The 27,802-nt window shown below is 38.5% G+C and overlaps 1 protein-coding gene across 4 annotated transcripts; it reads right to left on the bottom strand.

Moving 5' to 3' along the window:
- Positions 1-254: 254 nt before the first annotated feature.
- On the bottom strand, positions 255-27,434 carry tle2c (TLE family member 2, transcriptional corepressor c). 4 transcript variants are annotated; one of them, XM_058418810.1, is made up of 14 exons: positions 26,817-27,434; positions 17,274-17,374; positions 16,645-16,708; positions 16,211-16,255; positions 12,734-12,796; positions 11,374-11,448; positions 10,940-11,117; positions 9,907-9,923; positions 7,763-7,897; positions 6,084-6,137; positions 5,123-5,263; positions 3,042-3,173; positions 1,744-2,046; positions 255-1,627 (listed from the first exon to the last, which is right to left on the bottom strand). In XM_058418810.1, exons 1-12 carry the CDS (start codon positions 26,838-26,840, stop codon positions 3,042-3,044), a joined length of 1,029 nt encoding a protein of 342 aa, XP_058274793.1. In that variant the 5' UTR covers positions 26,841-27,434; the 3' UTR covers positions 255-1,627; positions 1,744-2,046. The 4 variants fall into 4 exon arrangements, with proteins under 4 accessions (XP_058274793.1, XP_058274791.1, XP_058274792.1 ...); XM_058418808.1 differs by having other exon boundaries at positions 5,123-5,266; positions 26,817-27,431; XM_058418809.1 differs by having other exon boundaries at positions 255-1,624; positions 5,123-5,266; positions 26,817-27,431.
- Between the last annotated feature and the right edge of the window lie 368 nt (positions 27,435-27,802).

Raw genomic sequence — 27,802 nt, 5'->3', positions numbered from 1 at the left:
ATTTTGAAAGAATCTAGGTATCAATACACTAAGAAGACAGTTTTACATAAGGACAAGCAACAGAATCATAAATTCTGTCCTAAAAATGTCAACTAGGAATTCAAACACATGACGTAACAAATCTGTGTGTGTTTCTGTACCTATGTGCAGAGGACAGCAAGGAACACAGGTCAGTAAGTCATAGAAAACATGCAATCCAGATGTATGTCTATTTATTAGGAGACCAAAAAGAGCACAAGAGATAAACACAATGTAAAAAGGAAAGTCATTTAATATTTCTGAATAATAGTAATAAAGAAAAAGAAAAAAGAAAAAAAAGTCATGCACATGATTCAGTCACAAGCACCAACTTGTTTTGAATCAGTTCAGCTGTATCACAAATACAGAGACCGGTGCACAGATATGAATCTTTACACTCAGTGATATACTGCCTCCAAAAAGCCCAGCAACTGAATGAAAAATTTCAACCGATGTCCAAGAAATAATGTTGTTGATCCCTACAGTCATGTAATATGTCTTGGACTCTGTGTGTTCTATAGGGTCATAAATTAGATTTAACCTAGGGATACATTTTCGGAGTTAATACTGTTTGGGATAGTGTTTAGTAAACACCTTCCAATAAAAATTGCGAAGAAAAACGGAATAGGGATCATATTTCACTGGAAAATTATTATATTATATCGTCTGGAATGTTCAATTTGATCTATCAAGGGTAGAAAATATTTGCCTCATATGGCCTTCCTGCTGATACGCCCTTGTGATGGAAAAAGAGCCAAATGCAATGCAGTAATAGTGGCTCTCTGTCTTTACTGTATTAAGATTGAAAAAGTTAATACTAGAATGTGTTTTTACAAAAAAAAGAAATCCCGACTTGAGATGGTCGTCTTGTTTAAAATATGAGCTCCGGCTCCGATTCCTCCTCAAATTCATTCTCACTGCTCTCTGTTTTTATTCTCTGAAACTCAGCCTAACAGCACAAATATTTCATAGTCCAGGAGTTAAGAATGGCAGTATGTGTGTGTGTGTGTGTGTGTGTGTGTGTGTTATGACAGCATTCTGAACATTGCTCTCTTTATTACAGTTCTTGGATCATCTGAATGTAAACTGAAGATGATCATTTGGGGAATTCTTCGTTCCCGGCTGCTGTAGAAGGCGGCTCCAGATGACCAGCTGAAGGAACAGCTTGAAAATACTGCTTACAGAGTGAGTGGCTTGTGCAAGAGTGATAGATAAACTACGCAGATATGGATGCTTTCTGATGTTAACAAAAAAAAACGACAATATAATATAAAATTACAGTCTCTTTAGGGTGCTTAAGCTAGATTGACCCTGAACGGTCATTGTGTCCTCCAGTCACTGTAGCTCTCTCCAGCAGTAGACATATGTACTCGTGCACATGTAGCTGTGAGAAATGCAGAAATGACGCGTTCCCAGTGCATAAACTGAGAGTATAAAAGACAATATAAAGGTCACCTTCCTCGGCTTTTGACGATCCACACAACAGTCTTAAAGGTTGGTGTTTATCTGGGAGTTGTTAAAGGGTCTCAGTCAATTTCTGTGTCTTGCTAGGTTTTAAGTTTCCCATGGTTAGCAAGGGTCAACAGGACTTGTTCTCACTTGCGTACTGCTGAAATACAGAAACAAATCCAAAACTTATAAAATGACAGTATGATATTATTTATATGGAGCCTCAGTATATCATAATCCTGTATAATTGTGAAGAAATTCTCAATAGCCACTCACCAAAATGCGCAGCTTTGCCACAGCACTCCAGCTGCCTGATTGGCTGATAGACCTGTCAATCACTGTAACAGCTGATTGATTGGCGTGTTAAGCTGTGCCGCTGGCATGGCCCTGCAGTGAAGTGGACGCAGATTGTGTACAGCTCCAAGACTCGGTGGACAAATGCACAACCCTGGCAAGGCACCTGGTCCTCGACCCCGTTGCACTATGGGACGGAGCCGGTGTGTGCTGGGTTTTGGTGGGTGGGCGTGGGAGGGCCACTTCATCACCCACCCGTCTCACTCCATGAAACGGAGTGGGGTCCTGCGAGGACGGCAAGACAAACGTGTCACGCTTTTCATCGAGCTGCACGATGACAGTATCGGCGTTTCATTTCTATTCAGGACAAGCATGAAACTCGCGTTCTGAAGACGAGGCTGGATTCAACCGAAAAGAAACTTTTCTTTCTTTCTTTTTTTGTTTTTACATACAAACTGGTTATATACTACAATATGAATAAGAGTGACTCGAGGCAATGTGGAAAACTATCACGTTTTTATTAAGGAGGAACGTTGTCATGAAAGATTTAGAGAGTTTTAGAAACAAATAGAAAGAGTCATTTATTTGATTTAGATCTGGCTAATGGCAATAACATTACAGCAGTGCAAAAGTTTGTACACCTTCTTGTTTTTCAGCGGAAACAACCGATTTGATTTCGTTTGTTTTTCCAGTTTTGTCACCACCCTCTCAGTCCCCAAACCTGACTTAAAGCAGGGACTGTGTGACAAACAGGTTGTAAGACTACAGTTGGCCTGAATATTACACCTGAGAGAATCTAAAAGCTCTTCGGAAGATAAGAAAGGTTTAAAGGAGGCTTCTGGGCAAAGCATGGGCATTCATGGAGGGTAATGCAAACGTTTACACTGGTATTGTATTTTTACATGCTTTAACAAATAATACATTAATATAAAATAATCATTTTATTACATTTGAAAGTGAAGGTACACCTGTGGGAAAAAAATGATGTCTTGTGGCTATAAATATCTTTAGGTTTATCTTATACAAAGGGTGTACTCTTATACACGGAGCAATGATCCATACTGTTACAAGTAGGCATATAATCCAGATATGATTCAAATTGCAAAAGAAAAATAAATAAACAGATGGTTAATGAATAAATATGTATCGAGTGTGTCTATTATGATGTGTAATATTGTAGTATAAATTCATAGATAATGCCTGTAATATTTTACTATACTTTATAAGCAAATAAACAAAAAGGACATGTGTTGACTGTGGAGAGTGTAGGTGTATCTCACCTAGTGCTGGACAGGAGGAGAGGGAGCGCATGCTGGGGAGGACAGAGGACAAGCAGGAGGAGGCGGAGGAGGAGGAGGCGCAGGAGACGGAGCGTCACGTGACGGAGATGGAGAACGAGAGCGCGCTTTCTCCTGGAAAATAAAAATAAAAATAATAAAAATACAGGAAGTGTTTGCAAAAAAAATGGAAATGACCTTACTACTGAATGCGTCAGTATCTTTTAAACTCGATGCTAATACTCGGGTTGTTGTTTTGGTTTTTTTTTGTACTTAAAACAGCAACAAGGTCTCTATTCAAATCGTTTGCAAATTTTTTAGGCAAATTTAAAGCCGGGTTGAAAGCTGAAAGTTCAGCCAGGAGGCACGGGTGGGAAACCTGTAGAATCGTACGAATCAGATTTATACATCAGTACATATACAAGTATTCTATAACACGGCTGCTGAATTTTGATTGGTCGGAAAGTGTTCATTGTTTTCTATAGGACAGTATCGTTTCTATAGTAACGACATATTCAGGAGATAGGACAGCATATAGAAACTCATCTAAACTGTGTGGGATTTATCGATTTGTTGAAATGTTGATATCTGTGATGAGAGGTTTTATGTTTTCTTTTTAATATTGAAATTTTTTTTTTTTTTTTTTAATTCAACAAAGGAAATATATGATAGCTGCTATAATGGAAGTGATAGCAGGAACTTCTAACCAGTAGAAGTACAGGCGTTGTTGTAGATGTTGTGTCCTCCAGCATTAACTAATAAATATTAATTAATCCTACAATTAAACCTATCTTGTGGACTTATTAGAAAATAAGTATTACGTATACTCCTTATAAAATGATAAACTTTTAGTTTATTAAAGTTTATTTAAAAAAAAACTTTTTCTCTGCAATGTTTTACTTTTTTTTTATTTCTTGAATTTATTTTATAGAATAATGACTGATTGATTTATTTATTTATTTCTAGGTTTGTTTGTTTGGACTAAATTATACAACTCTATTACCTTAATCCGCTGCTCTTCTATGAAAAAGGACGGAAATTCTTTTAACTCCTTACGAAACCTGTACCTTATTTGTTATGCTGCTATATGTGTTACAAACATATATGTTATTAGATAACTGGTTTTTACAGTTTCTCAAGTTCGCACATCACATTCCATTTTATTTCATTGCACATGTTCTTTTCGGCGCTACGTGTCCTGTCTTGTGTTGTTGGGTTTTTTTCCCCTACTTCCTGTTTCCGCACTGTTTTGCCTTTGCACTGTTTGCACCTGGTTGCACTTTATGTAGCTAGGACAAACTTTCTGTCCCTAGCTCTGTGTTGTTCTGTTTGTAATTATATGTTGTATGGGTCCTGGATAAACGTTGTTTCATTTCACTATGTACTGCGTCAACTATATGTGGTTGAAATGACAATAAAAGCTTCTTGACTTGACTTGACTCCAAAAGATAATAATAATAACCTTCTTTAACGTTAGACAGGCAATATATCATTGTTCTAATGTTATTTACTTTAGCTTCAGTTCAAGCTTTCGCCGTAAAATGACGTTTCTAAGTCGAAGGCTTTTATAGTCTATTTATAAAACAGTTATACCATCAGCTCCGAGGTTTCCATCGACGTGCAAGCCTAGGCTTTTCCAATATTCTTGTCAGAGGTTTTATTTAAACTTGCGTGTTCCTCCCATCAGGGAGAGACATCAGTGTCGACTGGCACTCAGCCTAGGATGTTCAAATGTCCTATGGTAAAGTCCTCTTCTTTTCACCTCCAGACAGAAGGTATGATTTGCAAAACCTTAAACCTTAAACACTTCCAGTTACTAAAATGAGATTTTTATTACTGGATGAAATGACTGTTCAGTTTACCAGTGTACTGAAAAAATCCATGAAAAAAGACCCCACTAATCCCATCTATCCCTCCACCCACTTCCCCACTGCAGCAGGGTTTAACAAAGCCGCTTGTCTACGCTGACAGCTTTTCCTTGCTCTGCAGGAAAGCACATATCTCACATATGTGCATATTGTACACCATATATCAGCTACAGTGCTGTATTCTTTCTATATGCCTAGGAAACGTGTAGTGTGTACCTGAGGGGGACTCTTGTGCTGGTTGGGTGTGTGCGTGTGCGGGAAGCCAGAGGAAGGCGATCGGACGTCTCTGGACGAATTTCGGCTGTCCACGCCATTCCCATCGGCAGACCTGGGAGACCCTGCTGTTGGAGACACACTCTTCTTCCAAGGCCAATAAACAGGAGACGAGCCATATTAAGAAGAGAATGATTATATGTCATTTGCGTAGCGCATCATTATTCAATAACATTTTCTGTAGCATTTATCCTACATAGGGTCTCAGGGAAAGGCAGGGGAACACTGAACGAGATTCTAACAGAAAACAGTGTGTCTACAGACAATTTAGAGATGCCAAGACACGTCTTTTTGGACAGTTAATATTTGGATATTTTGTATTGATAGAAAAATCACAGAGTGACATGAGTTAGTGGGACATCTTAGAAGTCGATAATGTGGGGATGTTGTAGCTTAATGGTTAATATATTGGACTACTGATTGGAGTTCGAGTCCCAGGATCACCAAGCTTAACCCTCAATTGCTCAGCTGTATAAAATGAGATAAAATATAAGTCGCTCTGGATAAGGGTGTCTGCCAAATGGCGTAAATGTAAATGCAATAGGACAAAGAATCGGTATGTAGATATTATGTAACTGACAAAATGCAAAATAAATAAATAATTAAATAAATATATACTGCCTTAAATCCAGACTGTTGTAAATCTTTTCCTGGTTCAGAGTGATTCCACAATGGCAGTTAAAGCACCAGATTATGGATAATATGGTTCTGGGAAACTGGATTTGTGGTTGCAAACTTGCTATTTTAAATCTTCCTTGTAGCAGCCGTATTACTTTTCTGCTCCTACTTGTGAAAAGCTGGTAATTCAAGCATGTCCTGACTGGGGCTTATAATTATAGACACGATGTTGACGTTAGGCCAGGGCCATGGAGGAAGAGGCAGGAACAGAATAATTAGGCCGTACCTCTTTAGTGCTGTCCCGTTTCAAACTGTCCTCATTTTTTTCCACATCTCTGTCCTAGAGGAAAAAAGCGAAATGTCATCAATTATCTTCCTCTTTCATCATCAGCCTGTATATGTCTATATAAGGAACGGCAGTGCCCCGGAATCGGATTTATTTCTGTCTAGTGACATTTATCTGCACTGAAACTCAATGTGTTCATTCATTCGTCTTCAGTAAGAGCTTTATCCTGGTCGGGGTTGGTGGTGGTGGTGGTGAATCTGGAGTCTATCCCAGGAACACTGGGCACGATGGAGGAATACACCCTGGACGGAACACCAGGCCATGGTAGCGCAAAATGCACACACACACACGCTCGCACCTCGGGGCAATTCAGACTACTCAATCCACCTACTGATATGTTTTTGAGAGGGTTGAGGAAACCCATATAGACACACAGAGAACATCCCACACAGACTTACAAGCTCAGGCTACTTCAGTGTTACACACTAGCCCTCTAGATGAACTTGTTTTCTCTAAAAATCTCCATGGCACTCGGTAGAAAACGCTACTCTATACACTACCATCCACAGCTTTTTCTCCCCCCACTATCCATGCCCCGTCTCACTGGTATGCGTCATCAGTATTCCAAAGGCATGCTTGCAAGGAAGCTGTAATATTCTCTGCAGAGGATCTCGTTGCATAGCTAATACAATGCTATTACAATTTAAAATTACATTTTAATATTTCATTGGTATCTCGTCGAATCTCGCATACTTCGTTGTGTTGTTTCATTTAATAACATTTTGTCATGTTTGAAGTCGTAGAAAGTCATTTTGCGGACATGAATGCTTGATTAATCAGGGCAAAAAGTTTTCCAGACTCCATGACATCTCTAACACACTATTTTTTAAAGGAATCTGTCACTACCTGCAAAGATTTTCAGTCAAACGACATAGTGTGTGTGCAGGAGCAGTCTCATAATCATGTTTTGATGAAAAAAAGGAATAAACAGCAATATAATCTGTCTATACCTGAGTGTAATTTATAACTTTGTGTTTTATTAGTGGGAAAAGGTCAAGCGTATGGAACAGCGAAGTGTATGGAAGACATTAGCGCTCCATGATGCGTAATAAACGTTGTGTTATTCCTGTGCTGACAATGACAGAAATAATGCAGACGCTACGCCTGTAAAACGTCTGCCTCGCCCCCAATTTTCGGGGGAAATCGACTTTAACCGTCAGTTCTTCGGTGATGTCTCACAGGCTTGTAATGTGGTTCATATGACTAACTGTGAGCTTTATGAAATGGACCAAACGTCAAAGAGATTCGCAATCAGAAAAGAATGCAGACATTTTTCTCAGTTTGGAAAACTGGAAATTTTTTTCTCTTGCAATTTGTCCCACAGCTCCGAGTTTCTCAAAGCACAAAGTACCTGAGAGCTGTAAGGATTAATGTTTAAATATTTCATTTGAGGTCCATGTATAAGTATTTCTACAGTGTACAATAACCTCCTGTAGCTCCAGTGCAGACATGGCACACTAAACTCACTTCACTGTTTACATATGAGGTCATACTGTTCCTTTAAAAAAGCTGCTTTCCCATGTACAGGATCTAATTAAGAAAAAGTATGAGTCAATCAGCCCAGGATATGACACAGTGTTTGTTGTATGTGAGCTTGTGTGTAAGAGCGAGCGCCGTACCCGGGGTGTGGGAACTCGAGGTTTTCCTTCTGCACTGCTTCTCTTGCTTTCTGTCGCAGACTCGGCTGAGCAGCCTAGAGGCAGAGGCAGCCTCTGACCCACAGACTGACTCACTGCAGCCGATTCTGCAAAACTCTGTCAAACATAGAGCACCGATACACATTAAACACCACATAAGCCAAATGGAAACTTATATGGAGCATGTCTCATATGGAACGTGTGTCAATGAGAAAATTGACACACGTAAAAAGTCGACTCTCCGTCAGTGCAACTTCAACTGGGATGAATTTCCTGGTGTCACTGGTTATGACTGCACTATATAGTACACAGTTATTTATAAATCACACTATCTGGTGTGATGAGGTTTCCTTTTGGGCCTGGTTCCTCGCAATGTTTGGCATCAGGGAGTTTTTTTTCCCTCACCACCGTCACCTCTGCCTTTCTCATTAGGGGTAAATTAAAATTTTATAATCTGTATCCTAAATTCATATAATTCTATAAATATACTGTGTGACAATGCGCTACACAAATATAACTGAGATGAAATAAAAGTCAGACAATTCTCTCAAAGAAATGAATGCTTTTAAATGAATTGTTTTCTTTTATTACAGTAATTTTAAGAAAGGGTGCCAATATTTTTGGAACTTACTATACCAGATACATATATATATATACACTATAGAATAAATGAAGTAAATATATTCTTGAATGGTGTAAAATAGTGTTGTTTAGCACTGTTGAATTCTCAACTCTGATTGGCCCGGAAAGCCTGAGGGTAGCTCCGCCTACAATGTTCATAGTTCAATTCAGATCTCATACATTATCTAATATGTTGACGTAGATGTGCGGTGGATTAAAAATACCTGCGTAAATGTTAATATGTTTAGTATTTTTTAGAAGGAGTCTCCGGTTTTAGTGCTTTGTAACAGGGATAATTCTGCAAACGTACGTTTTGTGAAGAGGGAGCGTCTTTCAGACATTGGGCTTTGTATTTTCGTCCGATAACATGACAAGCTTTATGTTTTTGTCTTATTAACTTCAAGAAAGAGAAATAAAATGCTGGTGTTTATAGCTTTATAGCTACTTATGCTGTAATGTAAGCCATAACAGGCACTTGTTTCATCGACGTTCCACAACATTAAATGAAACTATAAATGGATTTTTAAAAGAAGTACATCACGTTCATTAGTGAATGGTTGACAAATGGCTTCAGGATGTGATGCCATTAAAAAAACAATCAAGTTCAGGGTGGTAACGGTAACTCTTCGTGTCGGCCGCACCATCGCTGATTAATTCCGTATAATGTCCTGGCGTGTGTTATTCCTTAGCTAATTATACCAGGATATGACACAGGATTTGTCAGCGTTATATCATCATTACTGACAAACACTGTGTTGATAATTATACTACGGAATACGTATAATTATGTATTAAACTATACTAATAATAAAGTTTGGTGTGCTTGCTCTGCAGTAAGATATATAACACACGAGCGCCTGCAGCATGTTCAGCACTTCACTGTACTAGCCAATGGGAAACCGGAGAGAAATAAACAAGCAGCTTTATGCTGCACTGAACACTAAAGCTACACAAACTCCATTTATCCCCCTGACTGATGATCCTGTGAGACATCGGACTCAGCCCAGCAGCAGCTCCTCATATGCATAGAACACAAAATCAATAAGACTCGCCTGCAGTAGATGAAACAATTTACGTGACAGATTATTATAAAATTTCTCTAATGTTAGTCACTCATCTGCTCATATTGATATCAGGGTCTGAAAGTGACGCATCCTATTCGCTCTCTGGAGTTGATTCTCAGAGGCATTTATTAGTTTCATGAGGGCATTTTTGAGTAGGTTAAAATCTTTATTATCATTTCTATTATTTATTTTTGTTGCACCCAACCTCGTGAGTCACAGTACGCAGACGGACGTGCAGAGATTTCAGAAATATGGAGTGAATTATCCGCGATACTAAATGTTGCTAATAAAAAATAGGAATTTATTACTGGTTATTTTTCTGCTCATACATTTAAAATATCTGGAGTGTTTTGGTCATTTTCAGTGGGCCTTTTTTTTTTGCCCCGAGCCCCTATTCATTTCCAACCCTGACTGATATACATGACTATGGTATGTACTCACCCTGTTCGGAGCACCATCTAGAAGAATAAAGAAATAAAAATAAAAAAGAGTTATTCAGCAATACAGTCACGTCATGTCGTAGTGAAACACTGGAGTAGGAGTCGTTTATGATCCAGTTTCACAACACTGAAAACACTTTATTAAAATGTCAATCATTGAAGCATTAAGCATTATTTTTTCTGACAATAGCCGACTAAATTCTGATTCTGTTCACACCTGGTCCTGAATGTTGTATCGGATTTTTCTACTTTTACAGCATTTACACTTTTTTAAGTCATCTCTGCTGAGACAGATTCAATTCTGGTTGCTGTGTTGTGTTTGAAAAATTGTATAAAACAAATCTAAACATTATAGAACTGCTTCCTACAAACAATTTGGAAGAACTCCCTCCCTCCTGCAGCATGTTTATCAATCCCAAGTCATTATGGGAGTTTCCATTGACTTCACCCCCAAATACAGTATCCATACGCACTCGCTATCCACCGCTATCACTTTGTTGCCACCTGTAAATCTACACATTCATGCAATTATCCCGGCTTATCAGCCAATCATGTGGAAGCACTACAATGCAAAAAAAAAAACCCATGAAGATACAGAGCAAGCGCTTCAGTGTCCACATTAAACTTTAGAAAAGATTTGTTCTCAGTGGCATGGCTATTGGTGCCAGATGGGGTGGTTTGAGTCTTTCAGAAACTTCTGATCTCCTGGGATTTTCAGGCAGCATACAGTCTCTAGACTTTAGGCAGAAAAATTAGGAGTAGGTTTTGTGGACAGAAAACTTGTTGATGTAAGAGGTGATATTTCTAGCTGAGGGGAAAGATTCAGTAGCTCAAATTAGCTCTCTTTTACCGGTGTGTGCAGAAAATCATCTCAGAACACACGTTTGGCTACAGAGAGCACAAGCAGGGGAAGATGTCACCTATCTTAGTGCATTTACACTACACTTCTGTTTTTATATTGTAATCTCAATCTAATCATCAAGACACACAAAGTGAAGCCTAAACAGAGTTTTGAAAAGATATTTCTTTCGTACCTCTAGGATCCACAGATTCGGGGTGAGCGACGTCGTCTTTAGGCACCAGATGTGGAGGGAAGGGGAACGCCCCCGGGAGGGCCATGAGACCGACTCCTGCTCCGAGAGACAAGCCTGACTGGTGTGGCGTCAGGGGGAAGCCTGGAGCATGATGGGACAGGTGCTGGAGCTGCTGTTGCTAAAGAGGCAGGCGAAGAAAGAAGTCACTAACGGCTCAAATAACCGATATACCCGATAGTTATAACGTGCGTGTGAATGGGATCTATGTAATAGCGATGCTAAGAATGTAAAGTCATAGAGAATGCAGAAATTGTGAAATTGTAGTGAGAACATAATGATAGGACGTACACAGTGTAATGCTAGTGTCTGGTCATGTTAGTGCTGTAATAATGTGCGATTAGTGAGGTGAAAGTGGAAAAAATCCACATACTCACCCCTATGATAGCATTTAGGTCAGCCATGCTCACATGCTTGGATCTTTCAACAGCTTGAGCCACCTGGTGCTGATGCTACAAAATTATAAAAAGATCCACTTTAAATCTTTCCAGCAAAAGGGTATAAAAGAAAACAATCACATTATCTCTTATCTATCATAGCCTTATCTATTCACTTAGATAGGTGTAGTTGTCTGAGTACTTTTTATCTTTCTGAGAGGTCTTGTATCATTGATATAAAAGACACATATAACAGTTTAATACAGTGTTTGATTTTATTAGGAAAAAAAAAAAAAGTGTGAGAGGCCACGCCTCATTTCCTGGGACCGGCACAGAGAAGGATGACAGGATGGAGAAAAAACACACAGTACACAAGAAAATTCATGTGCTGACACGTCGGGACGCTGGGAAAAACAATCGCTGATTTAACAGGTCAGTGAGAACGAGAAGCTTGAAATGAGAATAAATGTCTGAAAGCGTCTCACTAAGTGTATCTGTTTTATCGTCAGCTCATAATGAGAAATATTGGATCAATTCGACTACATATTCAAGATACTATCATTTAATAAAATGTAAAATTTTATTTATTTATTGTCAGCTTGGTGAATGTATGGGTTAAAAATATTTTATAATATTTTTTTATTTTTTTTAAATTGTGGAATTCAAGCAAATAAAAAATTAATTATATTTTTTTTACAATTACATTATAATTTTTTTTTTTGGTGTTGTGATTTTTAATAAAATGTTCCAAAGCATACAAACCCACAATTTATGCAACAAATCCAAAAAAAATTACCCATTTTGGTCCGTCACTAATGTTCTAATGTTTATAACGCAAATAAATGTGCATGATGTAACGTCTTTATTAGTCTATATACGCTGGGTTTTTGCTCGTTTGTATTGGTACAGCTGCACCATAAACATAAAGTCCACTGGGCCAGTTTGAACTGCTGGAATCTTTAAAGCTTTAATTAATACACAAGCCATCCAGTGAGCAAGTCTGTAGTGGACACATCACTTTAGAAATGCTGTCTATTTGGCTCAGTTCAGCCAAACAAGCTTATTTCCTGTTATTGCTCCTACCGGACTCATTTAGGGTATTATGGCTCAAACATCCCCAGCATGCTCTCTGTTTGCTTGGTAAAAAAAAAAAAAAAAAGCTGTATAAAATATTGATAGATGAAAGGGATGGGAGATTAGGCTGTGTTGATGACCACCTCTGTTGTAAATAATTAATGTCTAAATAGCTGTGAGAGGAAGAATAAGGGCCTTCTGTAGTAAGTAACACTTTAATGTTGGGTGGTGAAAGGCTGTGTGTGTGTGTGTCTGTGTGTGTGTGTGTGCCATTAATTTCGCTCACCTCTTGGGACAGGAGAGGGATAATCTGAGTGCATATAGCGCTGAGCCGCTTCACAATCTCCGCCTGCAGGGAAACACGCATGCACCCACACACACACACATACACACACACATACACACACACACACACAGCTCAGAGAAAATCCTATCAAGCAGCAGAGGACATATTAAACATGACAATCGAGGGCAGCCAGTACAGCTCCTGCTCCAGTCTGTGTTTCATGTCTTTCTGGAGAAGGAATACTGCGTCATATATGCAAATATTTAAAGCACAACAAGCTTTTAAGGTCCAAAAATATCTTTGCTACCCTCAAGCGGTGACTGACATGCTCATTTGTTTAAGGAATTAAAGACAACGTGTCCAGACAGGTTTTAGTTCCTTATTCCACAGCAATTAGTCAACTCTCATTTAAATGACTGACTAATATTTATTTTTATCACTATATAGTTACATTCGGAGAAAAGATAGTGGAACAAAGTTACTTCCTGTTGCCTCCCAGGCTATAAACTAACCAAATTTTCCTTTACCTGAAGCTAAAATGCCAAAAAATTGCAGCTGATGTTTACCAAAGAACTGCTAAGACATTCCTGTGTCACAAAACTCATCACAGCGTTACCTCTGACGCCGGAGATTCATTCCAAAAAACAAACAAACAAACACCTGTTTATGTGGCCTGTCCCGGGTGTAAGCTGTTGCTATGGAAACATGGAAATGATCGGATTAATATGGACGAGTGAGTCGACTTACAGAAAGAGCTATAGTCGGAGCTGCTGTTATAGAAAATGAATGAACACCTTCTGACCAATCAGAATGGAGAATCCAAGTACGCTGTGGTATTAGTGCTACTTTAACGGTGTCAGCTCGTTTTACAGTAAACTCTAAAACCCGACTGGCCTAAAAAAAAGAAAAAAAGAAAAGGAGAACAGCACCAGAGGTCTTATCAGGATTAGCCTACTTTGCATGTGTGTATGTACGTGGTGTGTATTTACGTATGTACACACACACACACAATCTCACAGCTTTTGGGAGAAATAAAAACCCCAATCCAAAAAAACTCTGAACAGTGTTACTCAAAGTGTTCAATAACAATTTTGAGTCTATTTAAGTAGACACATGATATAGGTGAAAGGTTTATGAGCCTGATGATGAGGAATGATGAAGGAATCTTATCTGTGCTCCTTATAAAGCACAATCTATGGAGTAAGCGGTCTGCAGCCTAATACTGTAATACTGATGTACTATTACAGTTTTAAAGTTATTTTAAAAGAGATCGATAACATTTTGGTGTTCATAACCGAAACCTGGTGCGAAAAATATTTATTTGATATCCTAAAATCATGAAAAATTCTGTTCAGGAACTTAAGAAATTAAAATGTTATCAAAGTCAGATTTCAGGTTTAATAGCATCTAAAACATACAAGTGTTTTGTGTTTAGTTTTATTTAGTAAAATAAAACTATATACTATAGTAACTATAGTAAAATAAAGAGTAAAATAAAAAGTAAATAACTATAGTAAAATAACTATAGTAAAATAAAACTATATACTCACTATATAACTATATACTCCAACAATAAAATATTATTTCGTAATAAAATAAGACAATGAGAGTTTTTTGGGGAGGCATAGCATCATCATTATCAGCAGCATTTTTTTGTCTGGTATATACTCATCATTAATATTATTGCATATTAGTATAAAATGGCTTCTAATATTTAAGACATGCTCTAATTTTCTGCAGCGTAAATATGACACAGCAGTGACTTCGTCCTAATGATAGGATTATATTTCATAATTTTCCAAAGCATGTCAAGAATAGTGGATGTTCCATACAATCAATAAGGCTCTGGGTTGTTGATTGGAGGATCGGGGTTCAAGTCCCAGCACCAACAAGCTCCACTGCTGGGCAATTGAGCAAGGCCCTTAACCCCCCAGCTCCAGGGGTGCTGCATCATAGCTGGCCCAGCGCCCTGACCCCAACTTCCTCAGCTCAGGATATGCAAAGACAAGAACTGTGCTGTAATGTATGTGTGGCGATAATAAAGGCATCTTGCCCCTTGCCCCCTCGTTCCAAAGTAAATAATATGCAGGGGTTTTTTTTCCCATATAAAACATGTCGGTTATCACATTTGCCTCACACCTCCAGGGTTGAGGGTTTGATTCCTGCCTCCTCCCTAAGTTCTCCCCATGTTTCAGGGGTTTCCTCTGGGTTCTATGGCTTCCTCCTGCAGTCCTAAGACATGGGCTGTCTGATATCTCATCCAGATAGGGGAGAGAGTCTTCCGGTGACCCTGTGTAGTATAAGCTCTATAGAAAATGGATGGATGCATGGATGTGTAAGTCTCCAGTGTTTTTGTAACACATTTTCCACTAGGGGAAAATCAAAACAGACGTTATATCTATTAAAGTTTCTCAGTAACATGACAATCTGCTTCTTTTTTTTTTTTTTAGAGAAATTCTCTTCAATTGTATTTGTGTAGAGCTTTGTCTCAAAGCAGCTTTACAGAACATAAGAAATATAAAACAAAAAGTTCAAGATAAATATTAGACAAAAAGTTCAAGATAAATATTAGACAAAAAGTTTAAGATTAATATTTGACAAAAAATTCAAGATTAATATTAGACAAAAGGTTCAAGATTAATATTAGACAAAAAGTTCAAGATTAATATCCGATAAAAAGTTCAAGATTAATATTTGACAAAAAAATCAAGATTAACATTAGACAAAAAGTTCAAGATAAATATTAGACAAAAAGTTTAAGATTAATATTTGACAAAAAAAATTCAAGATTAATATTAGACAAAAGGTTCAAGATTAATATTCGACAAAAAGTTAAAGATTAATATCCGATAAAAAGTTCAAGATTAATATTAGACAAAAAATTAGATTTAAATTTATTTGTTTTTATCCCTAAATAAAGTGGGTGATGAAGCAACTTCTATTTATAGCTGCTATAACATAAGTGATAACAGGAAGAAACTTGTTTCTCAGAGGTTATACAACATTAAATGCAACTAATAAAAAGGTTAAAAACTAAATGTGACACGGTGCTCATTAAAACGTTTGAAAATTACAATTGGTATCAAGTCGCTGAATTGTAAAAGGTGAGAGGCACAATTTGGGATGTGCAATTATTGGAAAATAATGACTCCAAGGTGAAGTTATTTTCCTATAACAGCAGTTTAGTAATAACACCATATGGTTTTTCTGTGTGCTTTTGTGAGGATTTACGTAAAGGTTTGAGACACAACAGTTTATACTGTCTAATTTTCCACCTCTGTTATAGCAATAAATTCAGTCAGTCTGGCATTTAATGAGTTATGTTAGCATTTTTATTGATCACTTTATCATGTGATGTTCCCTGCATAATAATGTGTCAACTCTGATTCACATTCAGCTTGCTGTTCCTGTTGGTTACAGAAAACAGCATTAAGTCTTCGAAGAAAGAGCTCATAACTCAGGTTACGGGTTTCTTACCTGCTTCTGCATCTCGATATTCAGCCCATACGACATCTCGTAGTACTAGGGCGGAAAACAGAAGTGAAGGTAGATAATTAGGTGATTGTAAAAACAGGCTCCGGTGCTGATTCCAATCCGAATGAAATGAACTACTCAGCTTGCGTGACAAAGATAAATTAACTGCTGTTTTTTCGAGGAAACCGTGCCTAATGAGCTCGCTAATGATTTATAAAGTAGAACCAGAAATGAAACTGCATCATTTATTAATAACCAACTGTACACCCCTATAACATGGACTATTCCATGTGGAAAGAGACGAGGGGAAATGAAGGAAGCCCTACGTTTTCTCAATTGGCTTTCAGTCTTTTATTGACTTCCTCTCCAAACTGCATTTAGGAGTAATCTGCCATAAAAAAACAAAACAAAAAACAAAAACAAAACAGGGCACTCACCATGATGTAATGCCTGTGCATCTCCGTCTTCTCCGTGGCCAATTTCTCACATTCCAACTTCAGACTGAGAGAAAAACAGAAAACTCTAACTTAGGTTTCTCTTTTTGTGTCACTGAAAAAAATAATAATCTCTGAATAGAATATTCTAGAAATTGTTAAAAACTTTACAGGGAAAGTGCCAAAAAGCAAACATATAGATGTAAGTAGGCTTTGACACTGACTGCTGAGTCTAAAACAGAGCACGGTTCACTCGGACAGTTCACTGGGAATGTGGAGCCGGAAGCGTGCCGAGGTACCGAACCCGAGACTTCCTGTTGGAGGTAGCGTGAATTCAGTTGCACTGGAACTGAGCTGTTATTCGTATGAACATAAATGCAACTTCAGGTTCAGGAAGTAAAGTAACCTGCGTGTGTGTTTTTTATGATTTCCACAACACACTTGAAAACAAGCAAGAAGATAGACGTGATCAGACTTTCTGCACACCGGCAAAATAATAAAAGAACAAAAAATCTGAGTCGTGTTGTGTTCCCCATGATGCAAGACGAACGCAAGTGCACCAGGGTTTGACAGTCTAAAACCAGAAATAATCGCACTCAGATTCGGACCGCAGTCTTAACCGTTATCCTCACCTGTGGTACTGAGCCTGGAAGAGCTGGAACTCCTCTTTGATATGGTCCAACGTCTCCAGAACTGTGAACTTCATGCCCGCATGGCCCGGCACCAACGGAGCCTAAGACCAATCAAACACAAACATTAAATCCAAGACACTCATATTATGTCTGAATGACTGGAAAAAGGACAGCAGACCCATTTCTAATCTTACTGGTACCAGTCTACAAATAGCTCTAGTTCACCTACAAGAATGAGGTCGAAAAAAGACCAGAATAAGAGATGTGCTACAGGAATGAGTAAGAACACACAACTATAGAGAAAACTATAGAGAAGTCCAGTGTTACACTTGAATATGATCTTACATAGATATATACAGTATGAATCCATATTATAATAACATTTCAAATTGTAAGACGGTGTAGAATTCCGTATAATTTTGTCTCAATGTTATGTTTATACTCTATATAGTGAGTGTGTATAACTATATAAGGAAGCTCTTTTGTGACTTAAGTATGTTTAAGTATATTTCTAAATACACACACAATGCAAATGGATTATTTTTATACAGAAGCAATTTAATAATACATAATATCTCATAATAGGACATATGATTAGACATTTCAGCACAGTATTTAGTGCACACTTGATTGATATTAGGAGTGTATTTTATGTGGCACAGCCTAATTTTGTCTACAAACTCATGCTGAACTTGCCAAGGCTCTTGTCTGTGCAGGACAAATTCCCTTTTCCATCCATAAATACTGCTTTATTCTATTCGCTCTGGATTGCGAATAACGGCGCTTGCAAAATCTCAGCCTGAACAGTAAATGCTTTGTTTCATGAAACTCCTCACATGCTAGCACACAGGCCTGCGGTCCTATACCCTACCGCCGAGGCACGTCATCCAACACGATCACGCCTCATGAAGGAAAGCTTGTGGACACCAGATGGATTGCTCATGCTTGCTCAAGCAGCCTTTATTCATTTCTAGGCAGCCTCATATCCACCAGTCGATATCAGAGATATAGCCCAGCATTAACTTTTTACCTTCAGATTTCAGCTCTTATTCTTCTAGCGTTATGTAAACTAATATGTGACCGAGAACAGCCGCTGGCAAATACCCATTTCCTTCTGAGTGAAGAAAAAAGCGGTGTAACATGACGTCCTGCCTTGCTGTGCCAGGTAACCTTTAATACAAAGATAGCGTGTGTACATAATCCTGATAAAATAAAGAGTAATGGGGGTGAAGAGTGCGTAGTTTAGGCTGGGAGCAGCTGTGCAGGCAGCGTGGTGGAGATACAGCTGCTGAAAAATAAGAGGTCATTACACACACGCTACAGACAGTATGACAAAGCACTGCATTATCGGCCAGGCTACTGCACACACTGCCATCCTGCAGGAATACAGCCATCTATCTCAATGTTTTACTGTGTCAGGAGAGAGAGAGAGAGAGAGAGAGAGAGAGAGAGAGAGAGAGAGAGAGAGCGAGATGGGAGAGAAAGAGAGAAAGGGGGGCGGGTGGATCACAGGGCCGTGAATAAGGCGCTGCTGAAATATTCACTACACGGGCCACAGATACAGCAGCAACCAATCTTACAAGAGATGGGTTTCGAAAAGGAGATACACAATATTTTAGCAAAATATCTGTTAAGACATTTATAGAATAATTAAAAGTGAATTATCCAAGCTTTCCTGTTGTGTAGGAAGCCATTAAATAAATGATAAAAATAAATAATAAAAATATTATATATATATATATATATATATATATATATATATATATATATATATATGATCATGTTTCACACAAAAAATTGTATTAATTAATTTTTTATTATTTTTATTTTTCATTTCTTAAAAAAAAAAAAAGAGTCACTAGCAAACAGTCACTAGTTCTTCAGCTAACCGGTGGTCCCTCCTACTCTCTATTTTCACTGGTTGTAACAAGCGTTTCAGGCTCCAGGCTTGCTCTGATTGGCTGAAAAAAAAAATGTATCTAGCAAGGCAACACAGGAAAAACACAGGAACAATGTGCAGATATTTCAACTTTTTGTGATTATAAAAGCATTTCTAATTCCTTATAGGACATACGGCTGTGCCTACATGGAAATGTTAGCATGATGTTTAGTCCTTATATAGAGATAAACAGACAGACAGAGGGACAAGATAGATAGATAGATAGATAGATAGATAGATAGATAGATAGATAGATAGATAGATAGATAGATAGATAGATAGATAGATAGATAGATAGATAGATAGATAGATAGATAGATAGATAGATGTTTACTCTATGCAAACAGAAAAGATAAACAGAAAGACAGATAGTTAGGTAAACAGACTCAGAGTGAGAGAGGCTTTAGAACCAAAAATGGGTGTGAGATCACATAAAAAGGTTCTCAAGTAAGAAAAAGCAAAACAGTGCCATTCATATATATTTATTTTTCTCTTTGTCTCATAATCTGTATAATGTGACATTTTTCTGAATAGCATTGTTTGTAAATTAAATGTATAGTGTAATTATTTTATATCCATATTTCTGAGTGTCACGAACAGCCGACACCAAATTCCTCGTTTGTGTAAAACCATACTTGGCTATTAAACCTGATTCTGATTCTCTTGGCTGCTCCCTGTTTTTTCGGCGGTCGCCACAGCGGACCATCCCGTTCCTCCAGGGACCGAAGTCAGTGACATTCATAAATACTTTTACTTTTACTTTAAATCTTTATATCCGGGTAGCTTACATGATCTAACCTGACCTGAAGCAATAAAACATGACAGGGCATGCTGTTATACAAAATAAATCCATGACATGAAGGTGTGCTGTGAACCAACGCAAACTGAAGATACTGTTAATGCCAAGAATGTGGTTATGTTCCTGTAACACCAAATCCTGTAGTGTTTTATTCCTCTTATATCACAACAACCTGCCAAATTTGTTCCCGTTTTCACTTATAGTAATAGTAGAATAGTGATACTCCTTTAGCAGCCTGTAATTTTTTCTCTCTTGAGCAGATAATAAATAAGTAAATAAATGCAGCTTATTACTGAATAACTGAAATTTATAAAATACAGAACACTGGCACTGGAGACTCCTGCTAGCTAATGTTGACTAAATGTCTCCTAATAGATAATCCCCATTTCAAGTAATTATGCATAGATAGATAGATAGATAGATAGATAGATAGATAGATAGATAGATAGATAGATAGATAGATAGATAGATAGATAGATAGATAGATAGATAGATAGATAGATAGATGTTTATTGTATACAAACAAAAAAAGATAAACAGAAAGACATAGTTAAGTAAACAGACAGATACACAGACAGACAGACAGACAGACAGACAGACAGACAGACAGACAGACAGACAGACAGATAGATAGATAGATAGATACTGGAAGAAGTGGGTTAAATAAAGCTCTTTACTTACACTTGCTTTTTTCAGCATTTGTATGTCAAAGACTTCCTACCTTGCAGATACTATGTACTCTGTAGGTTCTAGCTTACCATCATGTACCCTACTATCATCCCCTATACAGTGTACATGTACAGTGATTTTAAACCCATCTCAATTCCCCAGTATTTGTGTGTTTAAAGTGTTTAAAAAAATTAAAGACAAACCAAAAATAAAGCTGAGAAAAATTTCCTGTTCAGGCTAGGAAGGGTACGTGTCTATATACATCTCGGACAAGCCCTGAATGTCGTTTGAGGGACTGGAACACGACGTGTCTTCGAAACCCCTTTCACACTTGTGTTAGAGCGAGCCACTTGTCATCACATCGCACCGAGATGGATGTTAATACCGCAGCTGAGCGGGGTCTCAGTGTCGCCTCTGTACGCCTTTTTTATTAAACGTTGGCTACAAAGCAAGTTGCAGTGGAAATGATAAACACCACGTAACACACGAACGTCCAGACGTCTTTGCGGTTATTAGGAAGTCAGTATATGAATTCCTTTTATTATTATACCCTACACATCATGAGTGTCATTTCAGCATATGAAATAATGTCGCGAAGGACTTTTTGTTGTTTTGTTTTTGTGGACTCGTTTCGTGTGTGTGTGTGTGTATGTGTGTGTGTGCGCACGTGCTCTGTGTTTTAATGCAGTGTAAAGGCCACAGTGCTGATTTAGTGATGAACACTGAAAGTATGCACTTTAAACACAGAACAGATGGTTCGTGCTAGGGCGAAGATTTGTCTTTAAACACATTCACAACTCCTCAAAAGAAAAGAAAAGAAATTTTAATCACACTCAAATCCTAAAATAGCCATTTTCTTTTACTTGATTTGACTCAAACTGAGACAAAACAAAACTGTAGCATCTGAAAAACATCATAAAATATTTTCATTTTTACACATTTTGGGGGGGTTTTGGGGGTCAAAGATTCAAATTCAGGCTACAAAAATAGCCATTAGAGTGGCTAAAGGTGAAGCGTATGGGATTCCCAGACAAAAGCAGACACTTTCCACGTTTGCAAACATCACCACAAGTTTCCATGATCTACGGAAATTCCTATTATCAAGCTAACTTTGAATGTTCGCTAGCTACATTTTCCTAGCATGCTCAGGTTAGCGTAGCCTAACTAGAACTAGCTAGAACGTTGTCAGAGTAGTCACACTGGGCACATGCTAAGCAGCAAGTGTTTAGCATCAGTGTAGTAAACTAGCTAAACATTCAAAATCACATGCACATCCATGTAACTAATGTACTACATACTAAGAGAGCGTCTCCCTCTTTCTCTCTCTTTCTCTTTCTCTCTCTCTCTCTCTCTCTGTCACACACACACACACACACACAGGGCACAATACAAACCATTTATCCTTTATGACACATAAGAACACACATGCCTCTTGTTTCTTTAAGGACCAGTGTGTTTGTGTGTGTGTGTGTGTGTGCCGTGACATTTTCATAATGACATGAGATATAGTTCAATTTATAGATATTTTAGAGATATGATAGAAATAACAAGCTAGCTGACAGAATATACTTTTTTTTTAAAATGCTTTCTAAATTTTTCTGTCCTTTTCACGCCATCAAATCTTTCACGCCATCAGACACCAGGACAGTGTTTCATATCGACTAAATCCTCATTTCTATTTTATACCGGCACATTTGTGCTAAGATTTGTCATTTGCATGCTCTTGTATTGAATAAGCTTTGCCAGTCATTGGATTTATTCTGTTAATTATGTCATGTGTCGTATCTGATTCGTGTTTAGTGACCGCTTGATCTTATTTTTGTGCATAAGAAATTCAGTACAGAATTGAGCTAGTAGCTGGATGAAGTAGTTTTGTTTACGTACAGGATATTATTGGAGTAACATACAGGTTTAGTATACAACAATCACCAAGTCAGGATGAGAGAAATAAGTAAGAGGACTCTGACAAAAAAAAGGAAAAGGCAGTTAATACTGTAATTTGTAATAGAGTTATACCACACAAATGTGCACAAAAATGAAGCAAATTAAAAGCCAAGATTGTTATCAAGAGACAACTAGAGAACACTCGATCCCTGATTTGGTCACTTGTTAATTCCCACCCACCAGCCAACTGCTGCTCCTGCTGCATCACAGGACAGTGTAACACTCAGAGGAAAGCGCTTATCAGCTCTCTTCCGCATACAAGTGCTCACAGACGCCCCAAAATCGGGTAGTCTCGCTGTGATGGACAGGTTCAGAGTGTACACCGTTCCTCCCACAGTCAGTTTTACTCGCTTCACTGCTGGAAAAGTATTTCAGTGAAATGGTCAGCATTTCAACTCTCAATCTCTGGACAACGCTGAAATGCTTTTCGCTTGTGTTGTGATGCGAGTAAACTGTGATTGCTCAATCCATTCACCCTTTCTTTGTTTTCAGACAGCAAGACAAATGTCAGATGTGAGCACCATGTAATAAATAGCAGCTACTCCATTTTTAACACACCATAGCTCCACCCGCTTGCTTCCAATTGGCTAACAAACCATGACACCTGAATTAATTGGTCATTGGTGTGTGTGTGTGTGTTTATGCCCTTTCCCCTTTAATTCATTTATATATGTTTAATGAACCTGCTGCTTTAAATGAAAATAGCGTAGTGTTATATAACTGTAGCTATAAGCACTGTATTAAAAACATACTATTAGTCTTTACCTAAAGCCACAGCGACATTTCTGTCCACATCTTCTTCAAACGTTTATGCTGCTTTTTTACGACATATTTTTTACATATTTATACACGTATACACGGCTCAAAACTCTAAGCATCCTCCATGGATGTACTACTGTACACTGTACACACACTCAGTGTTGTGATCTCCGTGCCCACTGTAGGTATTAACAAACACACACACACACACACACACACACACACTTTGCGGTGTGTGAACCTCCGGCTCGGCCTGCTCTTAACCGTGATGACCTCATCTCTATTACCTCTTCCCTTTTATAACAGCCGCAGGACTGAAATGACTATCCTGCAGATTAAATACACTAGAGGGAATTAAATTAGATTGAGCTGAGATCACATGATAGGGTTCGAGCTCTTCACTGTCCAAGAGTTACCTAGTGTGGTCTCTGTTTATTACAACATCCTTCCTGGTGGATGTAGAGAAGATGTCAAGTTCGTTTCTAGTCAGGGATTTAGAGAGATTTTTTTCCAAGACTATGGAAATGGAAAACAGTTTAGTCTGGTCATTACAACCAGGGCTTCTGGTTAACTCGTGATTCACAACCTGCATCACACACTACTGGCTTTTATATTTTGTGATGCTGGTAAAAAAAAAAAACACCCTTTTTAACAGTGCTTCACATTATACCCAGTCTGCTCAGTGAAAAGAATTCCCACAAAAGGCGTTAATGTTTTCTAAACCAGAGTGCTGTTAAATTCTTGAAGCGGAATGGTCAAGCAACAGCTCTTGACCAACACAAATCTCTTTCAGCCTTCCTACAGTAACATCTCTTTTACAGAAAAGACTCTCTTGTATTAGAAACGTGTTATTTAACAAAGAAAGCATATCACGGTTGATATAATTAGCTTTCTGATAAAGATAAAGATTTCTTGTCTGTATAAAGATGGATATTTAATATTTATGGAAGGAGTCTCCAGTGTCAGTATTTCACCAATTGTTTCTTTTATTAACTTGTATTATTAATCTTGTATTAAGTGTGACAAAGAAATCTGCAATGATGAACATGGAAATAACATGCTTTATGGATGTTCCATAATATTCAATGCAAGTATAAATGGTCTATGGTGTCTTAATTTTGTTTTTAAATTATGATTACCAAAGGTTGTGGTATAAGAGGAATAAAAAAAAAAACACACTTAGGGACCTGGTGTGTTTTATTTGTTACTTAAAATTGTTTATTGTGACTGCCAGAGAACCCTGGAGGATATGCCTGGAGAATAATAAATAAATAAATAAATAAATAAATAAATAAATAAATAAATAAATAAATAAATAAATAAAAATAATAATAATAATAATAATTATTATTATTGTTGTTTTTCTTCTTCTTCTTATTATTATTATTATTATTATATTATTATTATTATTATTATTATTATTATTATTATTGTTATTAAGTAGTCCCAATTACTGGAGGTACTTTTCTAACATTTCTGAAGCAACTGAGGGGATCATTTAAATCCATTATTTTCCATCCATTAAAAATGCATTTCTATCGAAATGTCAAATCATACCACTGAAAGTCTCAGGAAAAAAATGATGTAAGTGTCTACTCTTTTTTTGGACCAGCAGGTATGCTTTGTGTACTTGTTTTTTTTTTTTTTGCTCTAGATTGCATAAGCTGTATGCAGGTGACTTTTTTTTGCAGGGAGTCTATTTTAAAACAGTATGATAAGCCAGTATAAATAAAAGATTCCACATGTATTAAACATGCACATGACAATAGGAATAGCATGAGGCAGTAAGTATTTATGCACACACAACACCCACAGTGCCACAAACACACCTGTGTGTGTACACCCAACACCTCCACATCATATTTACAGAGCAACAGAGCTCTCAGATTATAATCTCTCATTCTCTTTCCCTCTCTCACACTTGTGCATACACAAACACACACACACACACACACACCTGTTTGATCTGCATGTCTCTGTAGGCCTGTAATAACATGCCATCATAAGTACAGCTTTGGCAGAGTGTGAATGTGTGTGTGTGTGTGTAATATCGTGTTTCCCTTTGAAGGTAATATAACATGACATTTGCGATGGAGAATGAAGTGGCCTGGATCCATATGCAGTTATTGCCACACACACACACACACACACACACACACACATACACACATGAACACACACATGTACACACACTCATTTTCTCCATGGATACCTACACAATCTGTCACTTTTCATGCAACACCCCCTCTGCTGGCTCACTGACATCATCCAAATATTAAGACACATAAACCATATCAGGTTTTCTTAAAACAGCACTCATACACACATTGTCCTTTTAAACACAAACACACACACACACACACACACACACACGAGACGGCTGCATTAGTACTACTGCTATCACTTGTGCCTGTACTTACAGTAATATATTATAGTTAGAGATGCATTAACACCAGGTTTTCCCATATCTATATGATACCTGATACAGTAAACAAGCCAAGCTACTGATGCTGACTTTATGTGAAATCAGAGGCACAGGCGTGCTGTACTGAGGTAAAAGTGAAAAGGATCCTAATGTCCGTGAGTGGACGAGCGCCTCAAGGGGACCAAAGATAACAAAAAATCATCAAGGCTAATGAGCTCGGGTGCATTAACCAGTCAGGGGGTATAAATTTTCTACTGGTGCACCTCATGGCTAATAAGGCAAGCTGTGTGCGCCTTATGTGTGTGTTTATGTTTATCTGTCATGCATCAGCATACATCACACACCTTTACGCCATACTGTACATCAAACAAGGTACCAAATCGGTACCCTCAAGCGTAGTTTCTTTAGCCAGAACAGTGCATGAGGTGCTTCCTCTCAAAAGGCAAGTATGGTCTTAAACACGGTGCCTTGGATCTTTTAGAAAGCTACACTATATATATTACACACACACACACACACACATTTCCAAGTAAATGCACCTAAGATAAGGATAGCATTTCAGACACAAGAAAAGGTATTCAGATGCTGATCAAAGATCTGACCTTTCACTAAACTCCTCCTTCCCCTGTGGATACACAGTAGATTTATGAAATATCAAGGCAACAAAAAAAATAAGGGTACCACCCCAGCGACAAGGAAAGCTACAGTGTAGGACCCTTTCCTCTAAGAAAAAAAGATCAGACTTGTGTCGGATCGAGTCGGTGCATGCTGTAGGATCAGATCGGTTCAACCCCTGGTGAAGTGCATGAGTTCGAACCACAGTGACGCGAATATTAACCCCTTAATCCGACCTTTAACCCTGACCTTGACCTTTACATTCCTTCTCTTTAACCTCTTGCCCTTAACCTCGTCGTAACCCAACGGGTTTTTTTTTTCCCCGTGCACTGCGAAAAAAAACCAGTCGCAAAGTCATCAGACAGTTTGGTTTTGGCACTAATAATCACTCACCTGCGGTCTTCCATGCGGGTACATGATGTGCGCACTTCTCAGCCGACGCGTCCCAAGACCGGAAACGCTCCTTCGCTTCTCCGCTCCCAAATGGCGCGAACGAACGTCACGCGCGTTCCTCGAAAGCACGCGAAAACAAAAACAAGGCGCACGCACACACACACACACACACACTCACTCACTCTCTTCTCGTCTCGGTGGTGGTGGTGTCGGTGTTGGTGTCGGTTACGCGCCGCCTCGCGGTGTCGCCTGATCGAGATTTGCGCGCGCGCTTGAGTGCGTGCGTGCGTGTGTGTTTAACTCTCTGCCCGTGCGTCCGTAGCCTCGCTGCGCGCGCGCGCGCTCCGTGTCTCCGCCGCCCGTGCTATGAAAACGTAAACATCACTGACCTGCACGCGCACCGCCGCCAACCACCCACCCACACGCGCGCACACACACACACACACTACTGTGAGCTGACGGAGTGGCAAAAAAAGTGCGGGTGTAGTTAAAGTGAGCGGAAATGTAACTAGAGTAAAGACGCAGGAGTGAGATTATGTATATATATATATATATATAGAGAGAGAGAGAGAGAGAGAAACAGCAGGTCAGCAGATGATCCACTAGGCTTCCCAGCAGCAGACCCCGGGCTGCATTATTGCGCCTGTAGGCTTGACATTAACTTGGCGAAGAGCGAAAGCTGCTTTTAAGGTCGACCACTACGGTTCCTCATTGATCTTTCCCTAACCACAACGTCACAAGCCTGCAGCCCCATACAGAAAACCTGTACTTAAAGCATTTCACGTGCAACCCACCCACGCCCTTGCGTTTTCACCCCCCCATAAAAAAGTGAACTCCTAAAAATACCCATTTTTCCCCCCAAAACCCCATTTACAACATGCGACCTTAACACACCACCTTTTCGTCACCTCGCTCAGTATCCCAGCCCCTTTCTGATTGGCTACACTCAAACACATCTCGACCAATAACAGCTTCAGTAACCCACG

The sequence above is a fragment of the Hemibagrus wyckioides genome, linkage group LG20, assembly GCF_019097595.1.
Source record: "Hemibagrus wyckioides isolate EC202008001 linkage group LG20, SWU_Hwy_1.0, whole genome shotgun sequence".
NCBI classification, from domain to species: domain Eukaryota; kingdom Metazoa; phylum Chordata; class Actinopteri; order Siluriformes; family Bagridae; genus Hemibagrus; species Hemibagrus wyckioides.
Note: the sequence above shows the minus strand (reverse complement) of the source record. Positions and strands in the feature narration are given on the sequence as shown.

What these genes read in the sequence shown, in the direction of transcription:
- tle2c (XM_058418808.1), bottom strand. Translation starts at nt 26,840, where the DNA reads ATGTACCCGCATGGAAGACCGCAG. An exon ending in TTCCAGGCTCAGTACCACAG is followed by an intron (nt 16,709 to 17,273) that starts GTGAGGATAACG and finishes TTTTTCTCTCAG; the next exon opens with TCTGAAGTTGGAATGTGAGA. An exon ending in AACGGGACAGCACTAAAGAG is followed by an intron (nt 5,267 to 6,083) that starts GTACGGCCTAAT and finishes TGGCCTTGGAAG; the next exon opens with AAGAGTGTGTCTCCAACAGC.